The 24364-nt window shown below is 40.7% G+C and overlaps 1 protein-coding gene and 1 long non-coding RNA gene across 2 annotated transcripts in view; one reads left to right on the top strand and one right to left on the bottom strand.

Moving 5' to 3' along the window:
* The first annotated feature begins 2612 nt into the window (after positions 1–2612).
* On the top strand, positions 2613–5711 carry LOC118955701. Its single transcript, XR_005045739.1, has 2 exons — positions 2613–3007; positions 3166–5711. It is a non-coding gene; the product is annotated as an uncharacterized LOC118955701 (long non-coding RNA).
* A 2819-nt stretch (positions 5712–8530) lies between these two features.
* tmtc2b (transmembrane O-mannosyltransferase targeting cadherins 2b) overlaps positions 8531–24364 on the bottom strand; it is a 177527-nt gene continuing 161693 nt past the window's right edge. The window contains exons 11-12 of the mRNA XM_021601864.2: positions 23909–23972; positions 8531–9934 (exon numbers count right to left, since the gene is read on the bottom strand). Coding sequence (XP_021457539.1) covers positions 9755–9934; positions 23909–23972 — 244 coding nt within the window. The 3' untranslated portion in view covers positions 8531–9754. The remainder of the gene's footprint in view (positions 9935–23908; positions 23973–24364) is intronic.

Genomic DNA, 24364 nt, shown 5'->3' with positions numbered 1-24364 from the left:
CAGGAATGATGGTGTTCATCTTAAAACATGTGAGGATAACAGACTGGGACAAGGACCGTTTGAAAATGACTGTGAATATGCTCTGAGAACGTGCCATGCAGTACTGTCGGGCCCCGCAGCCTTGTGGGTGTTGACCTGATTAAAGATCTTTTTCACGTCAGAGAGCAAGATCACCCAATCCTCTGGGTCGGTGACGGCCCTCACACCTGGCACGATGTTGTTGTTATCAAAGCTTGCATAAAATGTATAATTCATTGAGTTTGTCCGGTCCAGAGGAATCATTGGGCAGATCACAGTTGGATCGTCCTTTGTAATCTGTAATGGACTGTAGCCCCTGCCACATGCGGAGGGCGTCGGAGCCTATATAGTAGGATTCGACCTTATTCCTTTATTGTCCTTTTGCTCGTTTGATTACTCTGAGGAGGTCATATAGAGACTTCTTGTACTTATTCCTGTCCTCGGATGTAGCCTCAGGTTTGTCTACGATAGCTCTGTGTTTGGTGGCCCTGTCCTTTAGTTTAGCTCCAACCTCTGTGTTATTTCAGGGCTTTTGATTGGGGAAGCAGCGAAGCCGGTGACGGAGGTGGTTAGCTCGTCAAATGTTATTTGCGTTCCAATCAGCGCTAGCAAAGCAGTCCTGTAGCACAATCTCTGATTCTTATATCTTAACGGAGCGAGTCATGGGTACATCCTGTTTGAGTTTCTGCTTGTAAATAGGAAGAAATTAGCCCAGATTTCCCCCCCAAACACACTCCCTTTTCCCGGGACATATAATGTCAAGAAATCAATTATAAGAAATTATTTCTATGAACAGCGTGACATGAAATGGAACTGTTAAATGATATGCAATGTCTAAATCTGTCTTCTTAGGCCTGCTCTGCTATCTGCATGCTGAATAACACTCAGGGTGCATTATCGTGGCTTACCGTATTTACTTACACAAAGTCGCCATAAATTCGAAGCGCACGCATTGTTTATGCTAAAACTGCAGATGCGTCACTGAAAGGTAGTTAACGCGGTAATTAAAATGGCTGCTACTGTTGGGCCAACCTGCTTCCAACCCACTGGGAACACCACGTCATTTCAATGTGGATAATTGGGTAATATTTGGTTGAGACGCTGATCAAAGAGATTACCACTTGTATTCACCCATTCAAAAAGACAGGCAAAAGTTAGTTGAATATGCTTTCAACCATTCTAAAAGCACAACCAAATTCCAATGGAAAAACAATGACAGAGTTTTGGGCTTAGCATTCACCTAAATGTCTTTCACCACCCTTTCAGCCATTTAATAGCACAGCAATGTTCAAATGGGAATACAGTGTCAGCTATTTTGTTAATTTATGTGTTATCACTGTCCTAATAGCAGAACCAAATGACCTGGGTTGCAGTTGAAATTCCATTAAAAGTACGTGGCGCAAGAGATCAAAGCCGTTCTCCGTTCGAGATTCTGCGCAGATTTTTATATCAATTGTGAAGATTTCTGGAGACCTGCGATGACCTATGCATGCTATCTTGAACAAGCAAGCTTTATATCATTACATAAGAAGACATTAATATTTACAGTAACCTCCAAATGTGGCCATGGATGTCTCACACATTTTAAGGTTGAATGTTACATTAGTTTGCAAGATAAACTTTACTTTAGGATATTTACTGTACTACAAAGGTAATATTGAATTGTGTTTAGTTGACAATGCAACCAAATATCAACATATCAACATTTAAAGGAGATGTATCTACTGCTTGGACAGTTCCGTCTGAGCCATTGACTTAAATTAAAAGTCTGGCTTTGATTCCAGTTGGTTTACAAATGAGTTAATAATTTATATGTTGTATACAACCAGAAATATAAATCAAATAATAGGACTAAATCAAATCAAACATTTAATCAACTTTAAATTAACTTTGATTTGATTGATCTTATTCTTTCACTTCGATTTTTGGTTGAGATGCGAATCAACTATTTAACTTGATTTAACATTTATTTAACTATTTAATTAATGTATAGATACACTGGATATCAGTAAATATCAGTATATATATAATTGGAGATCAAATCCAATGTATTTTCCACCTCGAGTCCATGTCACAATACGTTGAGACAACGTTGATTCAACCACTTTGTGCCCAGTGGGAAATAATAATCACTTGGACATATCACAACTGGTGGGAGGATGTGCCGAGAAAGAGAAGAGCAGATTAGCCGACAAGTTCCAGGCCATGGTGAGGAAAGACATCTGTTTCTCACTAACCATAAATGAGTACACCTCCAGCCAGAAGAAAACGATTGATGAATATAAATATACATACCTTCCAAGAGTACTGGTCCCCGGAGATGGTTAAACTCCCAGGTAGCCTGCCTGGTCAAAGGGTGAAGGAGATGTTGGTTGCGCAATTGGCCTCATACAACCTCACAATGCAAGACCACATTGTGTGCAACACTACAGATGGTGCATCAGTTAAGGTGAAGTATGGGAAACTTGTCGTTCCAGAGCTACAGCTGTGCTACTGTGACAGACTGTAATATACTGCCCTCAAGCTCAACCCCTGGCCCCAAGTAACAGTGATGATAAGAATGATGCTGATTATGAAGAGGAAGATGGGGAGTGTAAGGAACATACGAGCTCAGAGGGGAGCTGCCCAGCACAGTGGAGAAAGTTAGGAGGATTGCGCGTCACTTTCGCAAATAAGGGGGTTAGCGATGACAAGCTACAGGGGAACGTGAAGGAAGAAATCGAGAAAAGAGCCCAAAAAAATAAACTGGATTGCCGGAACAGTCCGGCAGATATGGCAGATATGGTGGAGATGTATGTGAGTTGGCACAGGGCTGTGAACAAGCCCTGACCGACGCACAACTGAAGCTGTTGATCGAACTCTGTACTTGCCTTAAACTGGTGAAGATGGGTGTGGAGTCACTGTGCCAGATGGACTGCACCATCATCAAAGGTGCCATCGAGGCCAGGTTCGTGGAGAGGAAGCAGAAGAACTTAATGTCCTTCTTTAGGTATGCTGACATACTATTTCTCTTTTATTATAAGGTATGCCTATTAGGCTAATGAAATAAATGAAATTGTCTTTTATGTTTTTTTGCAAAATGGGTTAAGCTACGTGGCTGTTTTTGAAACATTTTGTTAATTTATCTTTTCATTTTCATACCCATAGGTACTGTACCTCCTGAATCCCGGAGCGCTGAGGCGAGGGAGAGAACAAAAAACGAAACCAATTTGCTGAAGATCTTGTCTAAGGAATTCTCCCTGCTCGAAGCAAACCATCAACAGGTCAAAATACATCCAGCTCCTGTTTGAGAGAATCGCTACAACCCAAGTCACCTCTGTGGAGGCCGTGAGAATTAAGGCTCACGTTATTCTACATTTGTTTGTTTTTATTTGTGGTCTTGAGAATCAGTCAGCTACAGTTACATTTAATTTGATTACGTTGTGTAGCCAGAAGGCTTATGTTAAATGTATTTTATGCTATTGTGATGTGGTTCTCTTGGCAGTGGAGGTTTCAGTGAGGAGGCAGCAAGATGGTGACTGTGCAATGCCCAAGGTGAGATGTTTATTTACAGTGAAGTAGGGAAATAAGTCATAGCAAAACAATAAACAAGACAATGGACAGACCGGAACATAGACAAGATACCTCTCTCATCGTTGTATCTGTAAAGACCTGCAGTGTCACTTTTAGTTTCTGGTCCAAGCTACGAGATCGACCGCCCAAGTTCAAATACAGTATACCCTGCCAGATGATTCTGCAGGCCCTATTAAGGAAAGACTTAGTCCTCCTCTACTCTCAGCTAAGATGATTCATTTTACATAAGGGAAGTATTGTACAGAAGTTATTAAGCAGATGGTGGCCTGTGAAATGTCAAAAGTAGGCTGCATTTAGCTATAGGTACAGAAAGCTACTCTGAAAATATAGTTGACCAAGCTACCAATTACTTCACACAGGAAGAAGTTAACCTACACTACAGCTACCCTTAAGAAAGTTACTTTGAAAAGTAGTTCACTACATTCACACTACTTTTTGAAAAATGATCATATCTAAATCTGAAATGACATAGACTACAAATTGTAAGTCAGATGTTAATTTATCCTATTAAACCAAAACAATGTTTTAGGTGAGAATTACACAGGTCTGATACTGAAAAAGAAAGGAAAATATTGCTTACTTCACCAGTAATTTAATTTAGCAAAAAAATAGTGTGTAATTCCAATAGTTAGCTACACTGCTACATGGCAAAGAAGAAATTAACTACTGAAAACACTACCAAGATTTGAATTTGGTTAAACTACCACCAAGCTACTGCAAAACGTTGTTAAATTACTAGTAACATAACATGTAGTTCACTACTCCCCAATACTGTTACAGGTATAACTGCACAGATTCATGTGACTTCAGCAAAGACTATATTCACATGCATTTAAGACAATAACTACTATTTATGTTAATAGCCAATTGTTCAAAACGCGTCTTTCTTTCAGTTGGTTTCCTTGTACTTTGCTGGTTCTGACAAAGCAGAGGAAGAAAGGGCCACACTATCCTCCCATCATTCCAGCACCTTTCATCCACAGGGCCTGACTTTTTTGTTGTTGTTGATCTGTGGTACAGATAGCATTGAGAGAAGCATTCAATTGAAATGCAAAAGAAATGCAATTTCCTGAAGCTAAAAAAGTCCCTTCAATAATGTGAAGCAGTGTCTTGGAGATGCCTTATTGTTAAGGCAAGCATTTCGTGCCTAATCCTCGTTCTAATGCTTCTTCTGTCAAGCAATTACAATGGCTGTTGAGTACAAAGGGAAAGACTTCCCTGCGTCACGCACAGCGATCCGCTCTGAAGACAGCGAATGTTCAATCCGAGTGCCTGGCCCACACCACTCAGATCAAAGCCCCGATAGGTCGCTGGCACATTCTGCAAAATATTTGCTTGATAAAAGCTGGCAGATTTGCCATATAACAACATAATAAGAAAAATACCCACATAAGGAAGTGGTAAGACCCTCTCTTCCAGCTCGGACTCCTCTGGATGCAAAAGGCAATATCGTAACATGATGAAGTAGGTCATGAAAATGGAAGACAGATGTGATATATTTCCTTGAGTCCTGGACACAGGGAATCCACGACTTAATGTTTAATGCCATGATAAAAATGTGCATTTATTGATCTAGAAGCAGGAAATCAGATCGCATGAGATGTGCTCCTCGGTGATGGAAGTTCAGACCTTTTTTATTTGAAAGTTTAAAGTTTCGTTGTGGTCCTCTTGCATGGCTAGAATTGAAGGCTAACATATTGGTATGCATACAAAAGGTCCCGTTTGGCAGCAGCGAACAGTCAATTTATTCTTAAAAATGTCAAAAGAGAATCAGTACCTGTTGAGCACTCATAGTAAGTGGCTTATACTGTATTTACTCTTATTGGCTATTGACCATAACATCCTTATGTCATTACCGAATGCAATCTGTCATCCTCTGTCCTCAACTTGTAATGCTTTGCTAATAATCCCTGGATTAATAATGGAGTTATCAGTGGTACATAAACACCTGTTGTAACGATTCTCGTCGTAGGTGGAAGAAGGAGAGGACCAAAGCGCAGCGGGGTTAGTGTTCATCTTATTTAATAATAATCAAAACTGAACAACAAATACACAAACGAAACAGTTCTGTCTGGTGCAGACACACAAAGACTGAAAATAACCACCCACAAAACACAATAGAAAACAGGCTAACTAAATATGGTTCTCAATCAGGGACAATGATTGACAGCTGCCTCTGATTGAGAACCATATCAGGCCAAACACAGAAGTAGAAAATCATAGAAAAACTAACATAGACAACCCACCCAACTCACGCCCTGACCATACTAAAACAAAAGACATAACAAAGGAACTAAGGTCAGAACGTGACACCTGTAGTGTAGTTAGGTAGGTTATGATGACATATTATGATGTGGAGATATTGTGTGTGAATACCTTTTTCATGTGTGCCTGTTCCTCTCATCTCAGAACTATTACCTCGCTTTTTGGCAGCGAGGAAATGGATTAACATGGTTGAATTCATTTTGAGCATTAGCTACAATAGAACTGGCATAGCGCAGCGTAGGCTTCCACTCCAACTGCAGTCACCACACATGCACATAATGTATTTTAACTGCCTGTGCATTTATAGAATGGTGTCGAAGTCAACCAGATCATATGGTTAGCATCGCAAAGGGGCAGGAACAACCATGCTTGTTAAACCAAATGGTAAGAAATAAGAGCACTTCATTGAGTTGGTGCGTGCTTCCACGGCCCAGCTATCTGACATGTTTGATCATGATTTGCCACGATAAGAGAAGCACACCTGTGTTGGTAGAATATGATCCAAAATGGAATGGACAATGGCAATGGGCTTCGCACATCACATTCTGAATCAATAAGGAACCCTGGACACCATGGGGTGGTCACATCATGGGAGCGGACCAGATGCACATATGTGGGAAACATCACAAGGGTTACTGGGTAGGGCCTTCTGCTTGTCAGGTCCGAGGTATGGGGAGGGGGAGGAGCGGGCGAGACATGCAGGCCAGATGTAGACACCGTGTTACCCTTCCCTTCCATATGGGAATATTTACATCCCCTTTGTGTTGTACATAGATGAAAGCAGGAGGTCCATTTGAGTAGATTTTATGACACATTTTCAGCAAATTTGCAGCGGAACTTTAAATGCCTTGTAAAACCCGTTCCATAGTCTGCAAGACCACCCCATTAAGTCTGATACCCTTTGTGAATGAGGCAAATATGAGTATGGACTGTATATACTGTATCAGTAGTAGAAGTAGAAGGAAGTCATGGGAAATGTGTTTCTGAGACTAAGTATTACATGCTAAAGTAAATGTAAAATAAACTCTTCAAAACGACCCCCCCCAAAACACTCAGGCAGATGATGAAAGCAGAACACCATTATTTTATTGTGGAAAAAAAGAAACATTGGGAAAGTCTATTCTGGCACGTTTTTTTTTTATATTACAAAAAAGAAAAGGCTACAAATCTTGATAATTTATACAAATACAACTTTCCAAAAAATATAACTTTAGAAACTCTGAGTGCTCTGTGAGCATGAGTCTGCAATACAACCCACCACTTGAAATCCCTGAGCAGAGACACAGAATGAAACACTTATTTCCATCTTCAGACACACACTCTCGTTTGTTCATCAACACTTTATACACAAGACAAATTAGCACAACTTGTGATGGGGGATGGTGGTGTTGGGGAGAAGGTGTGAGGGTAGAATACTTCATGGTGATAACCGAGCTCAACACTTCATTATATCAGACAGATAGACATGGTGATCATAGCAAAATACACCACAGTGTTGATGCAGTCGAGACAAACACAACCGTTACGACAGTAAGAACCAGTAGAGCTATCGAGCTCCAGCCGGACAGACAGACTGCCGTGCTGTGCTTTCAAAAGACTGACAGACAGACATGAGAACAGAGTACAGAGTGGAACAGGGCTCATACATGCATAATGTTCAAAAAGAACAAGGCAACTATCATACTACTAACTCCATAAAGCACTGGATATGACCTCTGAGGATGGGGTCACTGTGTAGGGAAGTGGACAGCACAAGAAAATGCAATGTTTAAATACTTTTGGCGTTTTGCTAGTCATTTCAATTATCATGAACTTTGTTTTCTTTGTGTCAAGTGCAATATTTGAGCGAAATTAAGATACTTCTGTTCGAAATTTGGAGTCAAATGGTTGTATTTTTTCAGCCAGAATCGCAAGGAAAAGTCTTCTAGACAAACGTGTACAGGTATATCACATTTCATAAAGTGAAATGGATCAATACTTATCTTATCTTACTTATCTTATCTTCAACATACACTTGGAAATGTAACACAGTGCCAGCTGGTTTATATGCCAAGATTACACAAAGAAATAACTTACAAATATTCAACCGCCTGGTGGCTGTGGGCTTCTTTACAATAAACATAAATGTCATAGCGGGACAAAATAAAGTTTCTTCCAAGTTGGAGATACAGTTAATAAACGGTGGTAAAAATGTTTTTATGACAACAACCGAGTAGATGTAAATTACACAGAATATATACAATATTGACATTTAAGACTGAAAAGAGTGAGAGAACATGATGTTTTGATGCTAGGAACAATTATTCATATCTTACAGATACTGAACTTGCTGGGTGGGCACTGACCTTCCCTTGCAAGTCAGACTATTGTCTATTATACTGTATGTAGGTTTTTACTGTATATATTCAAATCCATATATACATACAAGTAAAAGAAAAGGAACATTTTCAAACAAAGCAATATTGCATTAAAAGATTCCCTCAGACAAACTATGGCTGTGCATTGTTATGTAATGGAGTGCATCGGTTTGACGGCTACTTGGTTATAAGATTTCAGACATCAACGATGACTTCCAACTGTCCTCTTATCATGTCTTGTATTGCCAAGGGAGGGGAAGCCTTCAGTTCTCTGCTGCTGTCCAAACCTCCAACTAGCATGTCAGCTGATGGGGGGGGGGGGGGGGGGGGGGGGGGCTAATGTTAGTACCATGGGAAGGTAATTTGCCATTTCCTTTCAAAACACATTAGCTACCTTCCTCAAAGTAAATTATCCAAGGAGACATGAGTAGCCTACACCAGAGCCATATATTCATCTTAATATATGGCTCTGACCTACACAGGAGCCATGTTATGTCACTCTATGAAACAACAAGCCTAGAGAAGCAATTTGAAATTCACTGCTACATTTACATGGAATAGTTTTGCTCCTTCAGATAGTAAGGCATAATAGAGTTAGCAAATAATGACAGAAACTCCAGCTCAAATTCATTTAATCTTTCCTTCAAACTATCTTACTGGTATTTTATTTCACAACTAACACTGTGTCTTTTGGCAAATTATATTCTATGGATTCATATGTTTCAGGGTGGGAAACCCTGAGGGCACATGTTCCATTTATACGGTATCTGTTTTCTCTTGTGGAGGTGTTATTTATAAGACGATATCGATCAGTGGGTTACTTTTTTGAATCACTCAACGATGCTCAACAATCTGCTATATCTCTTTGCAGGAGCTGTAGGTCTCAATGTCCAACAACATGTTAAATCAGTGAAATCTCATAAACAATCGCAATGAATGATTCGTCAGTCCTGGCCACCACTAGTTGTGTTCAATTTGAGAATGTATTGTTAAAGCTGTTATCTCCTATATCATGCCATGAGTTTCACTGATGTGCACAGAAGCCAATGAACACAACTTTCGTTAGACCAGAAACTTAATTCCACGGTGAGAAAAAAACGTAACTTCTACTGCAGTGTTCCTGCTTCGGAGGGCAGCGCCTTGGGACTCTGCCCTAGCACAAACATTGTCCTACATGATCCTATAAGCATCTATAACTAATTCAATTCCTAATTAATCACAAGACTTCAAGTATGAACCTATGGCCCACTTCAAATTAAGTGCTCTGGTAGAGATTCACAGACCCTGGGAGAGCACACATTTTGGACAAAGTTCCAGGAAGACATTATTCAAAGGTAGTGCTTCTCACAACGGACAGCCTCCCAGGGAAGCTACTCCTGGCCTGAGGAGTAGTGAAGAGTCACAAGGAGCGTTCTGCAGTCTTGTGCCTTTTTCTGCTGTCCTCCTCCATCCTCACTACCCCAGTTTCTCCTCCAAGGGAGCAGCGGGCCACTTCTTCCCCAGGCCTGCTGCACAGATGGCTGACTGGCTGGTGAGTTAACTCACGGCCCCATTGTCCTCAGGCCCTGTTTCTCCATTATGTTCCACAGTTTACGCAGATTAGACTGGGTGATGGTGTCGTCTGGCTTCAGCTGCAACGCTCGCAGGTAGTTGGTCTCCGCCTCCTGCAGCTTCCCGTTGAGATGGAGAATGGCCCCCAGGTTCATCAAGGCTGCTGGATACTGGAACACAAGAGCAGGACAGAACAGTTCAGTCATTCTCAGAAGCACGTCTCACAGAAGGCTACACTGCTAAAAAAGTACGGTGCCTTTTGGTTCTTTACAGCACCATTTCATCTAGCAGTATAGCAAAATCATTGGTTAGACATCACTCTGAATGGTCTCTTCAGTAATAGCAGACACTGTAACAGTCAGAGATGGATATGCAAGAGAATGAATGGAGAGTGGAGTAGAGTGTCGAGAGCAGAGTCAGGCCTAGTGAGACAGTAGCAGAAGAGGCAGGAGAGTAACTGTCTAATACAGTACCACTCAGTCAGAGTGCCAGAGCTGTTAGCACATTAAAACACTTATGTCCTCTGGTTAGACTGAGGAATAAATTGCAAAGCACAGCTAGAACATTACGTCATCCCGAGGCTGAGAACCATAAAAATAATAATACAAAAAGAAAATTAGACAAGTTATGTCATTATCTACACTGAACAAAAATATAAACGCAGCATGCAACAATTTCTAAGATTATACTGAGTTCATATAAGGAAATCAGTCCATTTAAATAAATAAATTAGGCCTCAGTCTACAGATTTCATGACTGGGATTAAAGATATGCATCTGTTGGTCACAGATACCTTAAAAAAAGGTAGGGGCATGGATCAGAGAACCAGTCAGTGTCTGGTGTGACAATCATTTGACTCATGCAGCGCGACAGATATCCTTCACATAGAGTTGATCAGGCTGTTGATTGTGGCCTGTGGAATGGCTGTGCAAATTTGCTGGATATTGGCGAGAGCTAGAACATACTGTTGTACACTTCAATCCACAGCATCTCAAACATGCTCAATGGGTGACATGTCTGGCGAGTATGCAGGCCATGGAAGAACTGGGCCATTTTTAAGCTTCCAGGAATTGTATACAGATCCATGCATGCATATTTGTATATATTTTATTTTTTTGACCTTTATTTAACTAGGCAAATCAGTTAAGAACACAATTAAATCATCCAACCTCAACCCAATTGAGATGGTTTGGGATGAGTGAAATAAAAACAGCCACCAAGTGCTCAGCATATGTGGGAACTCCTTCAAGACTGTTGGAAAAGCATTCCAGGTGAAGCTGGTTGAGAGAATTCCAAGGGTGGCTACTTTGAAGAATCTAGAATCTAAAATATATTTGGATTTGCTTGACACTTTTTTGGTTTCTACATGATTCCATATGTGTTATTGCATAGTTTTGATGTCTTCACTATTATTCTACAATGTAGAAAATAGTACAAATAAAGAAAAACCCTGGAATGAGTGTGTCTAAACTTTTGACTGATACTGTACTTCATGTATGAATCTAGATGGCCCCCAAATTTTTTTTTAAAGGAAAGTACTTCTCAAAAGAGATGGCATGACAGTCTAACACTAACAAGTTCAGAGAATATTGATTCAAGTTGAAAAAAGTAGCAGGACATTTTTAATCACATTGAAGCTTGTTTGACTAGAATGGAGTCATTCTATTGCCGGAAACCAAGCTCTACTTCTATTCACACACTGAGAAGAAATTAAGACTTTTATAAACTTTTGGGGAAATTTGTGAAAATGTCAAACCTTGACATAAACACATGGCGTTTCAGACCTATGGGTCATAATTACTTATTTTTTATTATTATTATTATTTTAAAAAATAAATATTTATAGAATATCGGAAACATACAATATACTTGCATTGAAGCCGCTCAACAACTACGCCATACCAGTCATCCAACAGACTCCCATTCAGAGCGATACACAAGCATCCAGGGTCAATCCCCTGCTCAAGGGCCAAAAAAACATGATCCCCCCACAGTTCCTCAATAGCTGTCCCTCAACCATTCGCGACCCCTCCCACAGTCCCCCCCAAGAAAAAAAAAATACAATTAATTCCATTCCCCACCCCCAAGAACCCCCTAATGCACCAACAACCAAGAGAATGAACTAAAGAGAAAAAAGGAAAAGACAGAAGTAAACAGCGAACAACAATTACTTTCTCTTTATCGCAAACCCAACACAACATACTTTCTGTTGACCAATTACAATAACGTCTGATTTAAAAAAAATATATATTTGACCTTTATTTAACTAGGCAAGTCAGTTAAGAACAAATTCTTATTTTCAATGACAGCCTAGGAACAGTGGGTTAACTGCCTGTTCAGGGGCAGAATGACAGATTTGTACCTTGTCAGCTTGTGGAAATGAACTTGCAACCTTTTGGTTACTAGTCCAACACTCTAACCACTAGGCTATCCTGCCACCCCCGACTACCAAAACTGAGGACAAATGTCATGATAGGTTAATTCAACCAAGGGCTTTAACCTCTTTAATGAGTCAGCCAATAAGAATAAGTAGTCATTTTTCAGACCTTCAACTAAAACAGTCCCACTTAACAGTGACATCGTTTCATCTTGGAAGCCATATTGTGACAGTAGTGATGCTGTTGGACCAGCAATCCGGACTGCCCAGTCCGTAGTGCCATTCTGAGGGGAGTTTTGTGTCAGGACTTCTCCATGTCTCTGTGGCCTGTTTGGGACGGTATATCCACAATTCAACCCAGCTCTTTGAAGTGGGCCACATGATTAACATATTATAATGTTTTTTCCTGCTGATGCCATGAGGCAAATACCAGAACCAGTCCAAGGGATGTGTCAACCGGGATAGTAGAATAGTAGTGCAAGTGTTCAGTGCACCATCTAAATAATCCCTGGGAGTTTAAATAGAGACCATGGGAGTGTATCACATCTCACATCTGATCTCCATTTTATCTGAAGGAGTAGAGCAGAAGTGTACTTAAGCGACTGTTACTGAGTAATAGCACATTTTGCTAATTCATTACTGTTTGGAATGTAAAGTTGACTCGACAGCATGTTGTGGAAGAAATAACACTAGTTGTATTCATGAGCATCATGACACGTATTACCGTACACGTGATTCCTAAAGTAGGCATTGATGATTTCTGTTTGTTTTTATTATTTACCATTTGTAAAAAGAAAAAAAAGAAGAAAAAAGAAAAAGAAAAGACAGGAGTATTAAAATGAAGTCATATAGAATAACTCATAAGTAATCATGACCCATAGGTCTTTGTCTCATGAAACGCCACGTGTTTGTCAAGGTTTGACATTTTCGCAAATTTCCCCCGAAAGTTTATAAAAGCCTTAGACCGTAAAACAATGTGGGGTGATGCTGCTGCCAACACTGTAGCACGGCAGGGAAAAAGTGACTATATACGGAATGGGAAATGCTGCAAGGTTTACAGATTTCTAAACATACCCCACTATGCACATTTGTATAAACAACAGGGGCTTTGTGAAATATTTGAAGGTGATACTAATCTCTGGAAATAAAACTAAATGCATGTCTTGACTGTAAAACTACAATAATTTTCAACTTGTATGTTGTAATCGATTAAATAACATACATTGTGTGGAACAAATAGAAGCTTGACTAGTAATTTCAACAGGCTCGAGGGCTGTCTGCTAGCAAATAATACATCTCTTATCCTAGTAGCCCCAGGACCTAGAAGCATTAGTCCGAAGGTACAGGACCAAAAATACTTCTTATGTCATGGAGACTAAAGACATTTTTGGTCATCCAGTCATGAATGAGTTCCTGGAGGCGTGGACATTAAAACCACAGACACTCTCCCATTGTCTGGCCATTTGTCTTGCTTTGTCCACACTAGTCTGAGCTGTGCTAGCTGCAGTAACAATAATTTTCAGCTCTGCTCTGGGCTGTTCTGCTCCAGTCCAGGAAACTTATCATCTCTGTTTTTCCAGTGTCAAGGTTGGATGAGTGATGATACGTTGCATGATAATTTATATGGGAACAATATGTCCAGTAGCGCCTCTCCTCTCATAAGAGGAGTTAAATTGATAAATACATCAAACTTGCCTTTGAATTAATCGCATTGTCCCTTAGACAGCCCCACGTGTCCCTTAACAGACGTACAGAGAAAGTATTCAGACCCCTTGACTTTTTCCACGTTTTGTTAGGTTACATCCTTATTCCAAAATGTATTACATTTTCCCCCACAATATCCCATAACTACATAGCAAAAACGGGTTTTAGAAATGTTTGCTACAAACTCTGTCAGGTTGGATGGGGAGCATTGCTGCACAGCTATTTTCAGGTCTCTCTAGATATGTTCAATCGGGTTCAAGTCCGAGCTCTGGTTGGACCACTCAAGTATATTCAGAGACTTGTCCCGAAGCCACTCCTGCGTTGTCTTGGCTGTGTGTTTTGGGTCATTGTCCTGTTGGAAGATGAACCTTCGCCCCAGTCTGAGGTCCTGAGCGCTCTGGAGCAGGTTTTCATCAAGGATCTCTCTGTACTTTGCTCCGTTCATCTTTGCCTTGATCCTGACTAGTCTCCCAGTCCTTAGAGCCCTGTCAGAGTGACCATTGGGTTCTTGATCACCTCCTTGACCAAGGCCCTTCTCCCTCGATTGCTCAGTTTAGTGGACGGCCAGCTCTAGGAAGAGTCCGTTGAAGAATGATGGAGGCCACTGTTATTGGGGACCTGCAATGCAGACATTTTTTGGTCCCCTTCCCCAGATCTGTGCCTCGACACACAATCCTGTCTCGGAGCTCTACAGACAATTCCTTCAACCTCATGGCTTGGTTTTTGCTCTGACATGCACTGTCAACTGTGGGACCTTATATAGACAGGTGTGTGCCTTTCCAAATCATGTCTAATCAATTGAATTTACCACAAGTGGACTCCAATCAAGTTGTAGAAACTTGTCAAGGATGATCAATGGAAACAGGATGCACCTGAGCTCAATCTTGAGTCTTATAGCAAAGGGTCTGAATACTTATGTAAATAAGGTATATCTTTTTTTTAAACTTTTAATTCATTTGCAAAAATGTCTAAAAACCTGTTTTCTCTTTGTCATTATTGGGTATTTATGTGTAGATTGCTGAGGATACATTTAAAAAATATATATTTTGGAATAAGGCTGCACATAACAAAATGTGGAAAAAGTCAAGGGGTCTGAATACTTTCCGTGAGCACTGTAAGAAAACATATTCACTACAGTGGCTGGGGCCAAAGTAAAGGCTGGCATGACCAGGACTTCCCACTCCTGCTGACTCCAGTGTGTTAAAGCAGTTAATTGTCAGGCAAAAATTAATTTGTGATTTCATCTTAGAAGTGCTTTGGTAACCACGGACTGCAGGACTGGTACTTTTGTAGCTATAGCAATATTCCCAGCAGGAGAAGTCAAATATTTTCTCTACGTTTAGATCACATGAGCAGCCAGATTTCATGGCTAAATGGTTATGGTAATGTTGACCCTGAAATTGATGGGTCAAACCCCAGAAAAATGGTAACCAAAAACTGACCACACCGGAAAAAAAAACCTCAACTTGTTAATCGAAAGGGAAACACATCGGTAGTGGTGAAACCATATGTGTTACTGTTCGTCTGTGGTGTTGGAGTGGTTCCACTGTGTGTGAGGTGGAATTCCCAGCATCATCAATGGAGATGCCGACTGTACTACTTACTGTTGGCCTGACTGATACACTCAGAGGAGAGGTGGAGGAGTCACCCAAACCACAGTAAGAGGACTCACAGTAGGTGGCTCTAGTTTCAGCCATATGCCATTCAATCAGGGGTGGAAGTAACAAATTACAGATACTCTCATTACTGTCATTGAGTAGCTTTTCTGAGTACTTGTACTTTTTTGAGTATTTAATGATGTTTGAATGAGGTATTGTACTTCGCTACCTTTTTAAAACCAACCATTACAGAGTACAATTTTGTAGGCTATCCAAGGAAAGTTTGCGAGAGCTCATCATTGCTTAGTCAGTGACCAATCAAATCAAATTTCTCAGTTAATTTAGTTCAAGACGTATCGTGAAAGAAGGGAAAGGTTTCTATGGAGACGGAGGAGACTGTGACTGTGACCAGTTCTCCTTCAAGCACAGGAAAGGCCATGCAATGCAAGTTTTGCATATCCAGGATGGCGGAGGTGGCAGCCTAAAACTCTGCTTCAAACTTCAGGAAACATTGTAGAGGTAAGATAACTAGCTAGTTTTTTATGAATGAGCCTTCCCTATGGATGGCTTTATCAGCTAGTATAGCTAGTTATCTAATAGTCTAACTTACGGACGTTAACTAGCTTAGTTGTCTAGCATGCTAATGTTAGCAAGCTATTCTTGCAGCTAAGTTAGCTACATGGCTAACCACCACCTGATGATGAAATACGGCTAGCATGTCAATGTCAATATTAGTGGTGGTGGCAAGCTAAGTTAGCTAACAACATTAGGCTAAGGTCAGCAAGTGAGCGAGCTAGCTACTGTAAATGAGCTAGCTAGCTAGCCAATATTAGCCTGCTTGGTCATGACATACAATATTTAGACCTAGGATTTTTAGCTATGTACTGTACTTTGTGTAAATTAGGATAACCTTCATATAAAAGCCAGAGACTCAGTAAGTCTAACTGTGCATATAACTGTGTGAGTCTACACAGTAAGTACAACTAGACATGGACTCATCTCAACATTAGACACGTTTTTAGGTCTGAGAACATCTGACAAACTCACTTCAGTCTGATTATCTGAGAATAATAAGTATGGAAAGTAGAGGTCGGCCGATTAATCGGAATGGCCGATTAATTGGGGCCGATTTCAAGTTTTCATAACAATCGGAAATCGGTATTTTTGGTTGCTGATTTTGCCGATTTGTATTATTTATTTTTTTACACCTTTATTTAACTAGGCAAGGCAGTTAAGAACACATTCTTATTTTCAATGACGGCCTAGGAACGGTGGGTTAACTTCCTTGTTCAGGGGCAGAACGACAGATTTTTACCTTGTCAGCTCAGGGATTCAATCTTGCAACCTTACGGTTAACTAGTCCAACCCTCTAACCACCTGACTCAGGAGGAGCCTGCCTGTTACGTGAATGCAGTAAGAAGCCAAGGTAAGTTGCTAGCTAGCATTAAACTAAAAAAAAAAAATCCAAAAAAATCCAAAAAATCTATCAATCAATCATAATCACTAGTTATAAATACACATGGTTGATGATATTACTAGTTTATCTAGCGTGTCCTGCGTTGCATATAATCGATGCGGTGCGCATTCGCGAAAAAGGACTGTCGTTGCTCCAACGTGTACCTAACCATAAACATCAGTGCCTTTCTTAAAATCAATAAACAGAAGTAAATATTTTGAAACCTGCATATTTAGCTGAAAAAAATCCAGGTTAGCAGGCAATATTAACCAGGTGAAATTGTGTCACTTCTCTTGCGTTCATTGCACGCAGAGTCAGGGTATATGCAACAGTTTGGGCCGCCTGGCTCATTGCGAACTAATTTGGCAGAATTTTACGTAATTATGACTTAACATTGAAGGTTGTGCAATGTAACAGCAATATTTAGACTTAGTGATGCCATCCGTTAGATAAAATACGTAGCGGTTCTGTATTTCACTGAAAGAATAAATGTTTTGTTTTCGAAATGATAGTTTCCGGATTCAACCATATTAATGACCAAAGGCTCGTATTTCTGTGTGTTATTATGTTATAATTAAGTCTATGATTTGATATTTGATAGAGCAGTCTGACTGAGCGATGGTAGGCACCAGCAGGCTCGTAAGCATTCATTCAAACAGCACTTTCGTGCTTTTTGCCAGCAGCTCTTCACTATGCTTCAAGCATTGCACTGCATCAACTCCCGAGATGAGGATGGTATAACCGATGTGAAATGGCTAGCTAGTTAGCGAGATGAGCGCTAATAGCGTTTCAAACGTCACTCGCTCTGAGACTTGGAGTAGTTGTTCCCCTTGCTCTACATGGGTAACGCTGCTTTGAGGGTGACTGTTGTCGATGTGTTCCTGGTTCGAGCCCAGGTAGAGGGATGGAACCTAGACTGTTACACTGGCAATACTAAAGTGCCTATAAGAACATCCAATAGTCAAAGGTATATGAAATACAAATCGTATAGAGAGAAATAGTCCTATAATTCCTATAATAACTACAACCTAAACTTCTTACCTGGGAATATTGAAGACTCATGTTAAAAGGAACCACCAGCTTTCATATGTTCTCATGTTCTGAGCAAGGAACTTAAAAGTTAGCTTTCTTACATGGCACATATTGCACTTTTACTTTCTTCTCCAACACTTTGTTTTTGCATTCTTTAAACCAAATTGAACATGTTTCATTATTTATTTGAGGCTAAATTTATTTAATTGATGTATTATATTAAGTTAAAATAAGTGTTCATTCAGTATTGTTGTAATTGTCATTATTACAAAAAAACATCAGCCGATTAATTGGTATCGGCTTTTTTTTGGGTCCTCCAATAATCGGTATCGGCGTTGAAAAATCACAGTGATATGATTAACTAAGTTACCACATAAAGCAGAATTTGTTGAAATATTCATTATGTGTATGTTGTGTATTTGCCCCTATAGAGGTTTGGTCTACCTGAAGCATCCTCTTGACACAATGACATAGGACGGGACAGAGCAACAGAGACAGCGTTCATCAGATGAAGATGAATTCCTGTCATCACTGATGCCCAAAAGGCCACAAGGGAGCTGGATGGGTACTTTGCCTGTGTGTTAGACAAGACGAACTGGCTTCATTCCTTTCCATACATAAATGAACATAGGCCTGAACACGGCAGCATAAAAATGATATTCTCTAGTTCATCGGACTCTGGAGAAGTAGATAAATGGCCTCGTTGTTAAAATCCCGAAGTATGCCTTTAAATGTACATGGAGGGCTAATATCAACAACATGCATATCAATATCTCCTGGCTCAAAGTAGAGGAGAGAACACTACAGGTCTTTGAGAGAGGTATTGACGTGTTAAAAGTCCTGAACTGTCTGTTCAATCGGATAACACACAGCTCAGACACTCATATATACCCCACAAGACATACCACCAGAGGACTCTTCACAGTCCCCAAGTCCAGAACAGAGGCTAGGAAATGCACAGTACTATACACTGAGTGTACAAAACATTAGAAGCAAGTGCTCTTTCCATGACATAGACTGACCAGGTAAATTCAGCTGAAAGCTAGGATCCCTTACTGTCATTTGTTCAATTCACTTCAATCAGTGTAGATGAAGGGGAGGAGACAGGTTAAAGAATGATTTTTAAGCCTTGAGACAATTGAGACATGGATTGTGTATGTGTGCCATTCAGAGGGTGAATGGGCAGGGCAAGGATTTTAGTGACTTTGAGCGGGGTATGGTAGTAGGTGCCTGGCGCACCGGTTTGAGTTTGTCAAGAACTGCAACACTGCTGAGTTTTTCACGCTCAACAGTTTCCTGTGTGTATCAAGGATGGTACACCATCCAAGGAATGGTACACCATCCAACTTGACACAACTGTGGGAAGCATTGGAGTCAGCATCCCTGTGGAAGCTCCGTTGAATTGAGGCTGTTCTGGGGGTAAAAGGGCGATGCAACTCAATATTAGGAAGGTGCTCCTAATGTTTTGTACACTCAGTGACTACATGGAATGATCTTTCACCTCAGGTAACTCAAGCTAGCAGTGAAATCAGATTTAAAAAACAGATTGAACAACACCTCATTCTTAGTAATGTAATATTGGAGCAATGTAAATTTGTATAATGCACAATGTTTTGTAGATCTGTTTGGACCCCAGGAAGAGTAGCTGCTGCCATGCCAACAGCTAATGGGGATCCTAATAAAATACTAAAATTCTAAATACTAACTTTCTTGAGGAAGACAAATTGAAACCAGCTGTCTGGGAGTGAATAATCAGGTGAAGTTAAAGCTGTGACCCCTGGAGGAGAAGATCTGGCTGAACACAATGAAATAGCATCACAGGCCTTCACACAAGACACTTCTACATTAGAGAGAATGGTGTGCAAGGACTCCTGGGTAGGGAATGGTGTGCAAGGACTCCTGGGTAGGGATTCTACTGCTCTTCCTGCTTTTCCTTTTAGTCCTGCTCCAGCCGAGCTTCAAAAGATCCCCCTTCCTGCCCCAATGACCCTCCGCCCACCCTACGCTACCCTTTCCTCTGGCATGTAGTCGTGACAGAAGCACCACCAGATGTGCAACATATTCGCCGGACCTCAGAAGAAACAGCTGCTTAAAGCCATGGGAGTATGATGAGGAGGGAGCAACGACCGACCATAAACCCCCTTAATTCCACTGTAAATAGAAGGCATAGGGACCATATCTAATTGGCCTGACAAATGTAAAGGCTGCAGATGCTGTCATTTTATGGTGCCCTACGTAGGCCTCTAATAGGCTGGTCTCTGGACAGGAGGAGACAGGGGAGGGTTGAGGCACCAAAGCCCTCAAGTTAAGCCAATCGTCCAGTCCTACTCAAAGTGAATGGACACACGGATATCATTTGAAAAGTCAAGCAGTCAAGCAATACAGAGGCTGAAGCATAGCACCGAATGACAAATGAAGATAGACAGGAACATGGTCCAAGTCAAGTCGCATCAGAGAGAACAGAGGGTAATACTGGGGAAGCTGGATGAACATCCTCAATAATTATCTAGCCTCCACTGTAAAGCAGGCCAAATGGCAAAGGAGGCGTCCCAACTATTTGACCCCATTGGGCTGAAACTGCCTCTGTTTTTGCATCAAATGCATGTTTACATACATTATTTGTGGATGCTAAGAGATGAAAATGTGAAAATGATGACGATCTGTTCCTGAAATAGACAACCACATAGGAAAGAAGATACAGATGATCGTGCTGCTCTGCGTCTCAGCCAATGTTCTGACATTTTACTTTACACTTCAAGCATCACACACAATAAACTTCTCACGGCTTTACACATCTCAGTGTGAAAGATTCTAATTTTAGATATGAATTCTACAGGAACACTTGGATGGATCGCACAGCTTCAGCTTCACGCTCTATATTCTTCTCATATTTACTGCTGAGCACCAGAAGAATGAAGCTCCTATACAATAATAAGATGTCTTCACAGCAGGGACTGCCTGTGTGTGCATGCAAGTCATTCATTTATTGGACTAAATGTTTGCCTTAACTCCATCTGTGATAGCCTAATCATGGAGACTCACCTGAGTGTACCAATGTTCACATTTGTACCTTCTACTGGTCTTCTAACAAAATGGGGGATTAAACAGCGGAATAAGCATTCTAATAACTGCACAGGGAATAGGGGAGACTGGGGTTCTGTGTTACATAGGTTGCTTTTCACAGTATAGTTTAGTCTGTTACTCCCAATCTAGAGGGTGCTGTGTAGTCTAGTCATTTTAAGGTTAAAATGTGTGACTACTTTGAGGTGAAGGGAATTTGTGCGTTTTTATGGGAGGTGAAAGTATAGTCTTGGTATTTTCATTGTTTGAACTATGGGAGTCAGATATTCATGAACAATTGTTTGTTGGAATGAGGAAAGGGATAGGGATATTTCAAAGTTGCTAGGTTCCTATTTCCTAGTTGCTAGGTCAAGACATGTGGAAATTAGCATAATCTTGCTTTTATGCTCAGTTGGAGAGGGTTATATAATAAGTTATCCTTACAAAGTATAAACTGCGTAATTTTGTAAACAATATTGTTCAATCAAAATAACCTGGCTATTTCAAGTAGACAGTGTTTTGATAGGTAAGATCTCCCATTTTGGAATAAGCTATAAGGACTAAAGGCCATTTCAACCCAAGACCTTGGTCTTTCTAATAATGTTGAAAAGAGTCTCATCCTATAGGCCTACAGGTGAAAAAAAAAGTCTAAATTGTGACACACAGCCCTGGACTCCCCTAATCTGATGCATTGCACTGTTACCGACAACATTTTATGGAGGAGAAATCAAATGATGATTTCATCTGCATTTCATCAAATTCAACACTGCATTCACTTTCTGTCCACGTGGGTACCAAAAAGTATGCTTTGGGAAAACCCTGCATTCTGTGGTGATTGGCTTATGATTTGCTTGTGGCAAAGGAGATCGAACCGATGAGACCTTTAAGATTCTCAAACAATGGCCTCTAACACACTCTTGACATGCTCCGAATTGTAATTCACATGTAAACCACGGTCAGGGGTTGAATTGTTAAAATGTCATGGTATATCAAAAATGCTCAAATGCTGACTGGAGCCTGCATTTGTTCCTTGAGATTAATAAAATACACCACCAAAAGTTTAATTTAGGGGCTTTAGGATTTTGTATGTTATTTTGAAGCTAATTTCCTGCAATTCTACATTGGGAGGGGTGTAGTTGTCCTTTAATTCACCATATGTTTGGTTAGTTGTCATGAACGTCGTCAGGGAAATGACCGGACTAAGGTGCAGCGTGGTGAGCGTACATATATTTTTATTTTGAATGTCGTCAACAAAAACAACAAACAACAACAAACAACAAAAACAACAAAAACAACAACAGTGACACTTACTAGGGCTACATGCCATTAACAAAGTCAACCACCTACAACTAAGGTGGAAAAACAGGCTGCCTAAGTATGATTCCCAATCAGAGACAACAATAGACAGCTGTCCCTGATTGAGAAACATAGAAAACCAGCCAAACCGGCCAAAACATAGAAACAGAAAACATAGAAACTAGAATTCCCACCCTCGTCACACCCTGGCCTAACCAAAAATAGAGAATAAAAGCCTCTCTATGGCCAGGGCATGACACTAGTGGTGTTTCTGTACTGCACAATGTACAGTAGGCCTAGTGTACATGTGATGGCTGAGTTTGCAAGAACAAATTACCACCCGATTGATAGGTTACAAATCATCATGATATCATTCTGCCAGGTAGGCCTACTTTGGAGTCAACATTTAATTAGAAAGGGTTTTGGGGAAAGCCTTAGAAATGACTGTTTCGGTATGCTGACTGGCAACACAACACACATGGGCGCTCACAAACAGGCGTTACTTCTTCAGAAAGTTGCAGGAAATACGAATCACTGAGGAATTCTTTTAATTAATTATGAGAAACTAGTTCAATTGAACTACCCTACCACTGTAAACTAGTCTAGGGACAACCAGTTGTTTGAGCTGCGTGCTCTTGCTGCCCGACAGATGATATTCTGCTCAAACTAGGCTACGAGTGTGGCGTGTGTGTGTATGTGCGCAGCACACATCGTGAGGTGTATGTTGATAGGCTACTGATGTTACGATTGTCCATTTTATCCCTCCCTCATCACCTCCTCTCCATTTGGCCAGACTGTCGTTTTTGTCTCCAGAGTACCTCTACTAAGGGTCGTACACTTTTTGACTTTTGTTTTTTCCTAACAAGGGTTTTCTAAATTCACCTGTAGTAGCACTGAATTATAGAAATTAGCTCCACACTTCACCTTCCACTCGTTGGTGTCCTATCTCTATTAATGCATTGCTTTGAACTACATCATGACAATAATGAGGATCTTTCTGCTCTAAAACGGTGGGAATTTGAGACTCACAAATACAAGATGTTCCATTGAAAGCACACCTAACTATTTGCACATTTTTTTACACTCTATATTACATAAACACGGTGGGCAAATGGTGTAAATTGTGTATGTTGTACGTTTACATCTACAGGAAACTTTTCTGTTGGCTGAATCAAACATCACGACGGGTGACACTGTCCAGACAAACTCGGATTGCTCCTTGACAAGTGATTTCTTCTAATCAGGACGGAACTAACATTAAGACCACAGAGGCCAAACATGATGTCCTCCACTGTAGTTCAAACAAAGTCAAATCTGTGTCGTCAAATGATACTCAACTACTTGAGTCTATTCATTATCCACACAGCAAAGCCCTGTGACTAAGTGTTATTATCATTATTCCTTTCAATCTGACCACCCTTAAATTGCCCTGGCCCCTCCTTTGAAGCCCCTGATTGATGCTACACAAACAAACCTTAGAGCTCCGATGACTTGACAATGCAGGCCTTTGTGAGGAAACAGTCAGAGCAGTGATTGGTCAGAGAGCCACACAGCCAGTGATTGCAGACAGAGTGTCCATCATGTTGAGTAATAATAGGTCAACAGAGGTTGATGTACTCACGTTAGGTCTTATGCTGGCTGCCTGTCCGTAATACTTCTCGGCTGCGTCGTTGAGACTGGCTTGTCTGCAAAGGAAAGCACAAAAAGCAATCATCCCTCATCTTTATTGCTTCGAACTTCAGAGGGTTCATAAGAGACCTTGAACTCTGTCTGTTTAATGCTGCTACGGGGTCAGTAAGGTTAGGCCACGGCGGAGAATGCCGTGTAGCAACGAGAGGAGTCAAAGAAACAGGCAATTTGTTGCAGGCCTTTCAGCAGACAGCCCTCCATGCTGAGTGGTGTACAGCATGCCCTGATTGTTTTCATTATATCCTGGGTCGCAACCTTTGTGTCATGATCTTTGACCTGCGTGTCATTACAATAGGCCTCTCATCAACCATTGCCTTAGTAAGAACAAACATCACTTCAAAGGCCTGTCCCCTGTCTTCTATGTAAACCCATCTATTGTTTTTGGTAC

The sequence above is a fragment of the Oncorhynchus mykiss genome, chromosome 1 (assembly GCF_013265735.2).
Source record: "Oncorhynchus mykiss isolate Arlee chromosome 1, USDA_OmykA_1.1, whole genome shotgun sequence".
Classification (NCBI taxonomy): Eukaryota; Metazoa; Chordata; class Actinopteri; order Salmoniformes; family Salmonidae; genus Oncorhynchus; species Oncorhynchus mykiss.
Note: the sequence above shows the minus strand (reverse complement) of the source record. Positions and strands in the feature narration are given on the sequence as shown.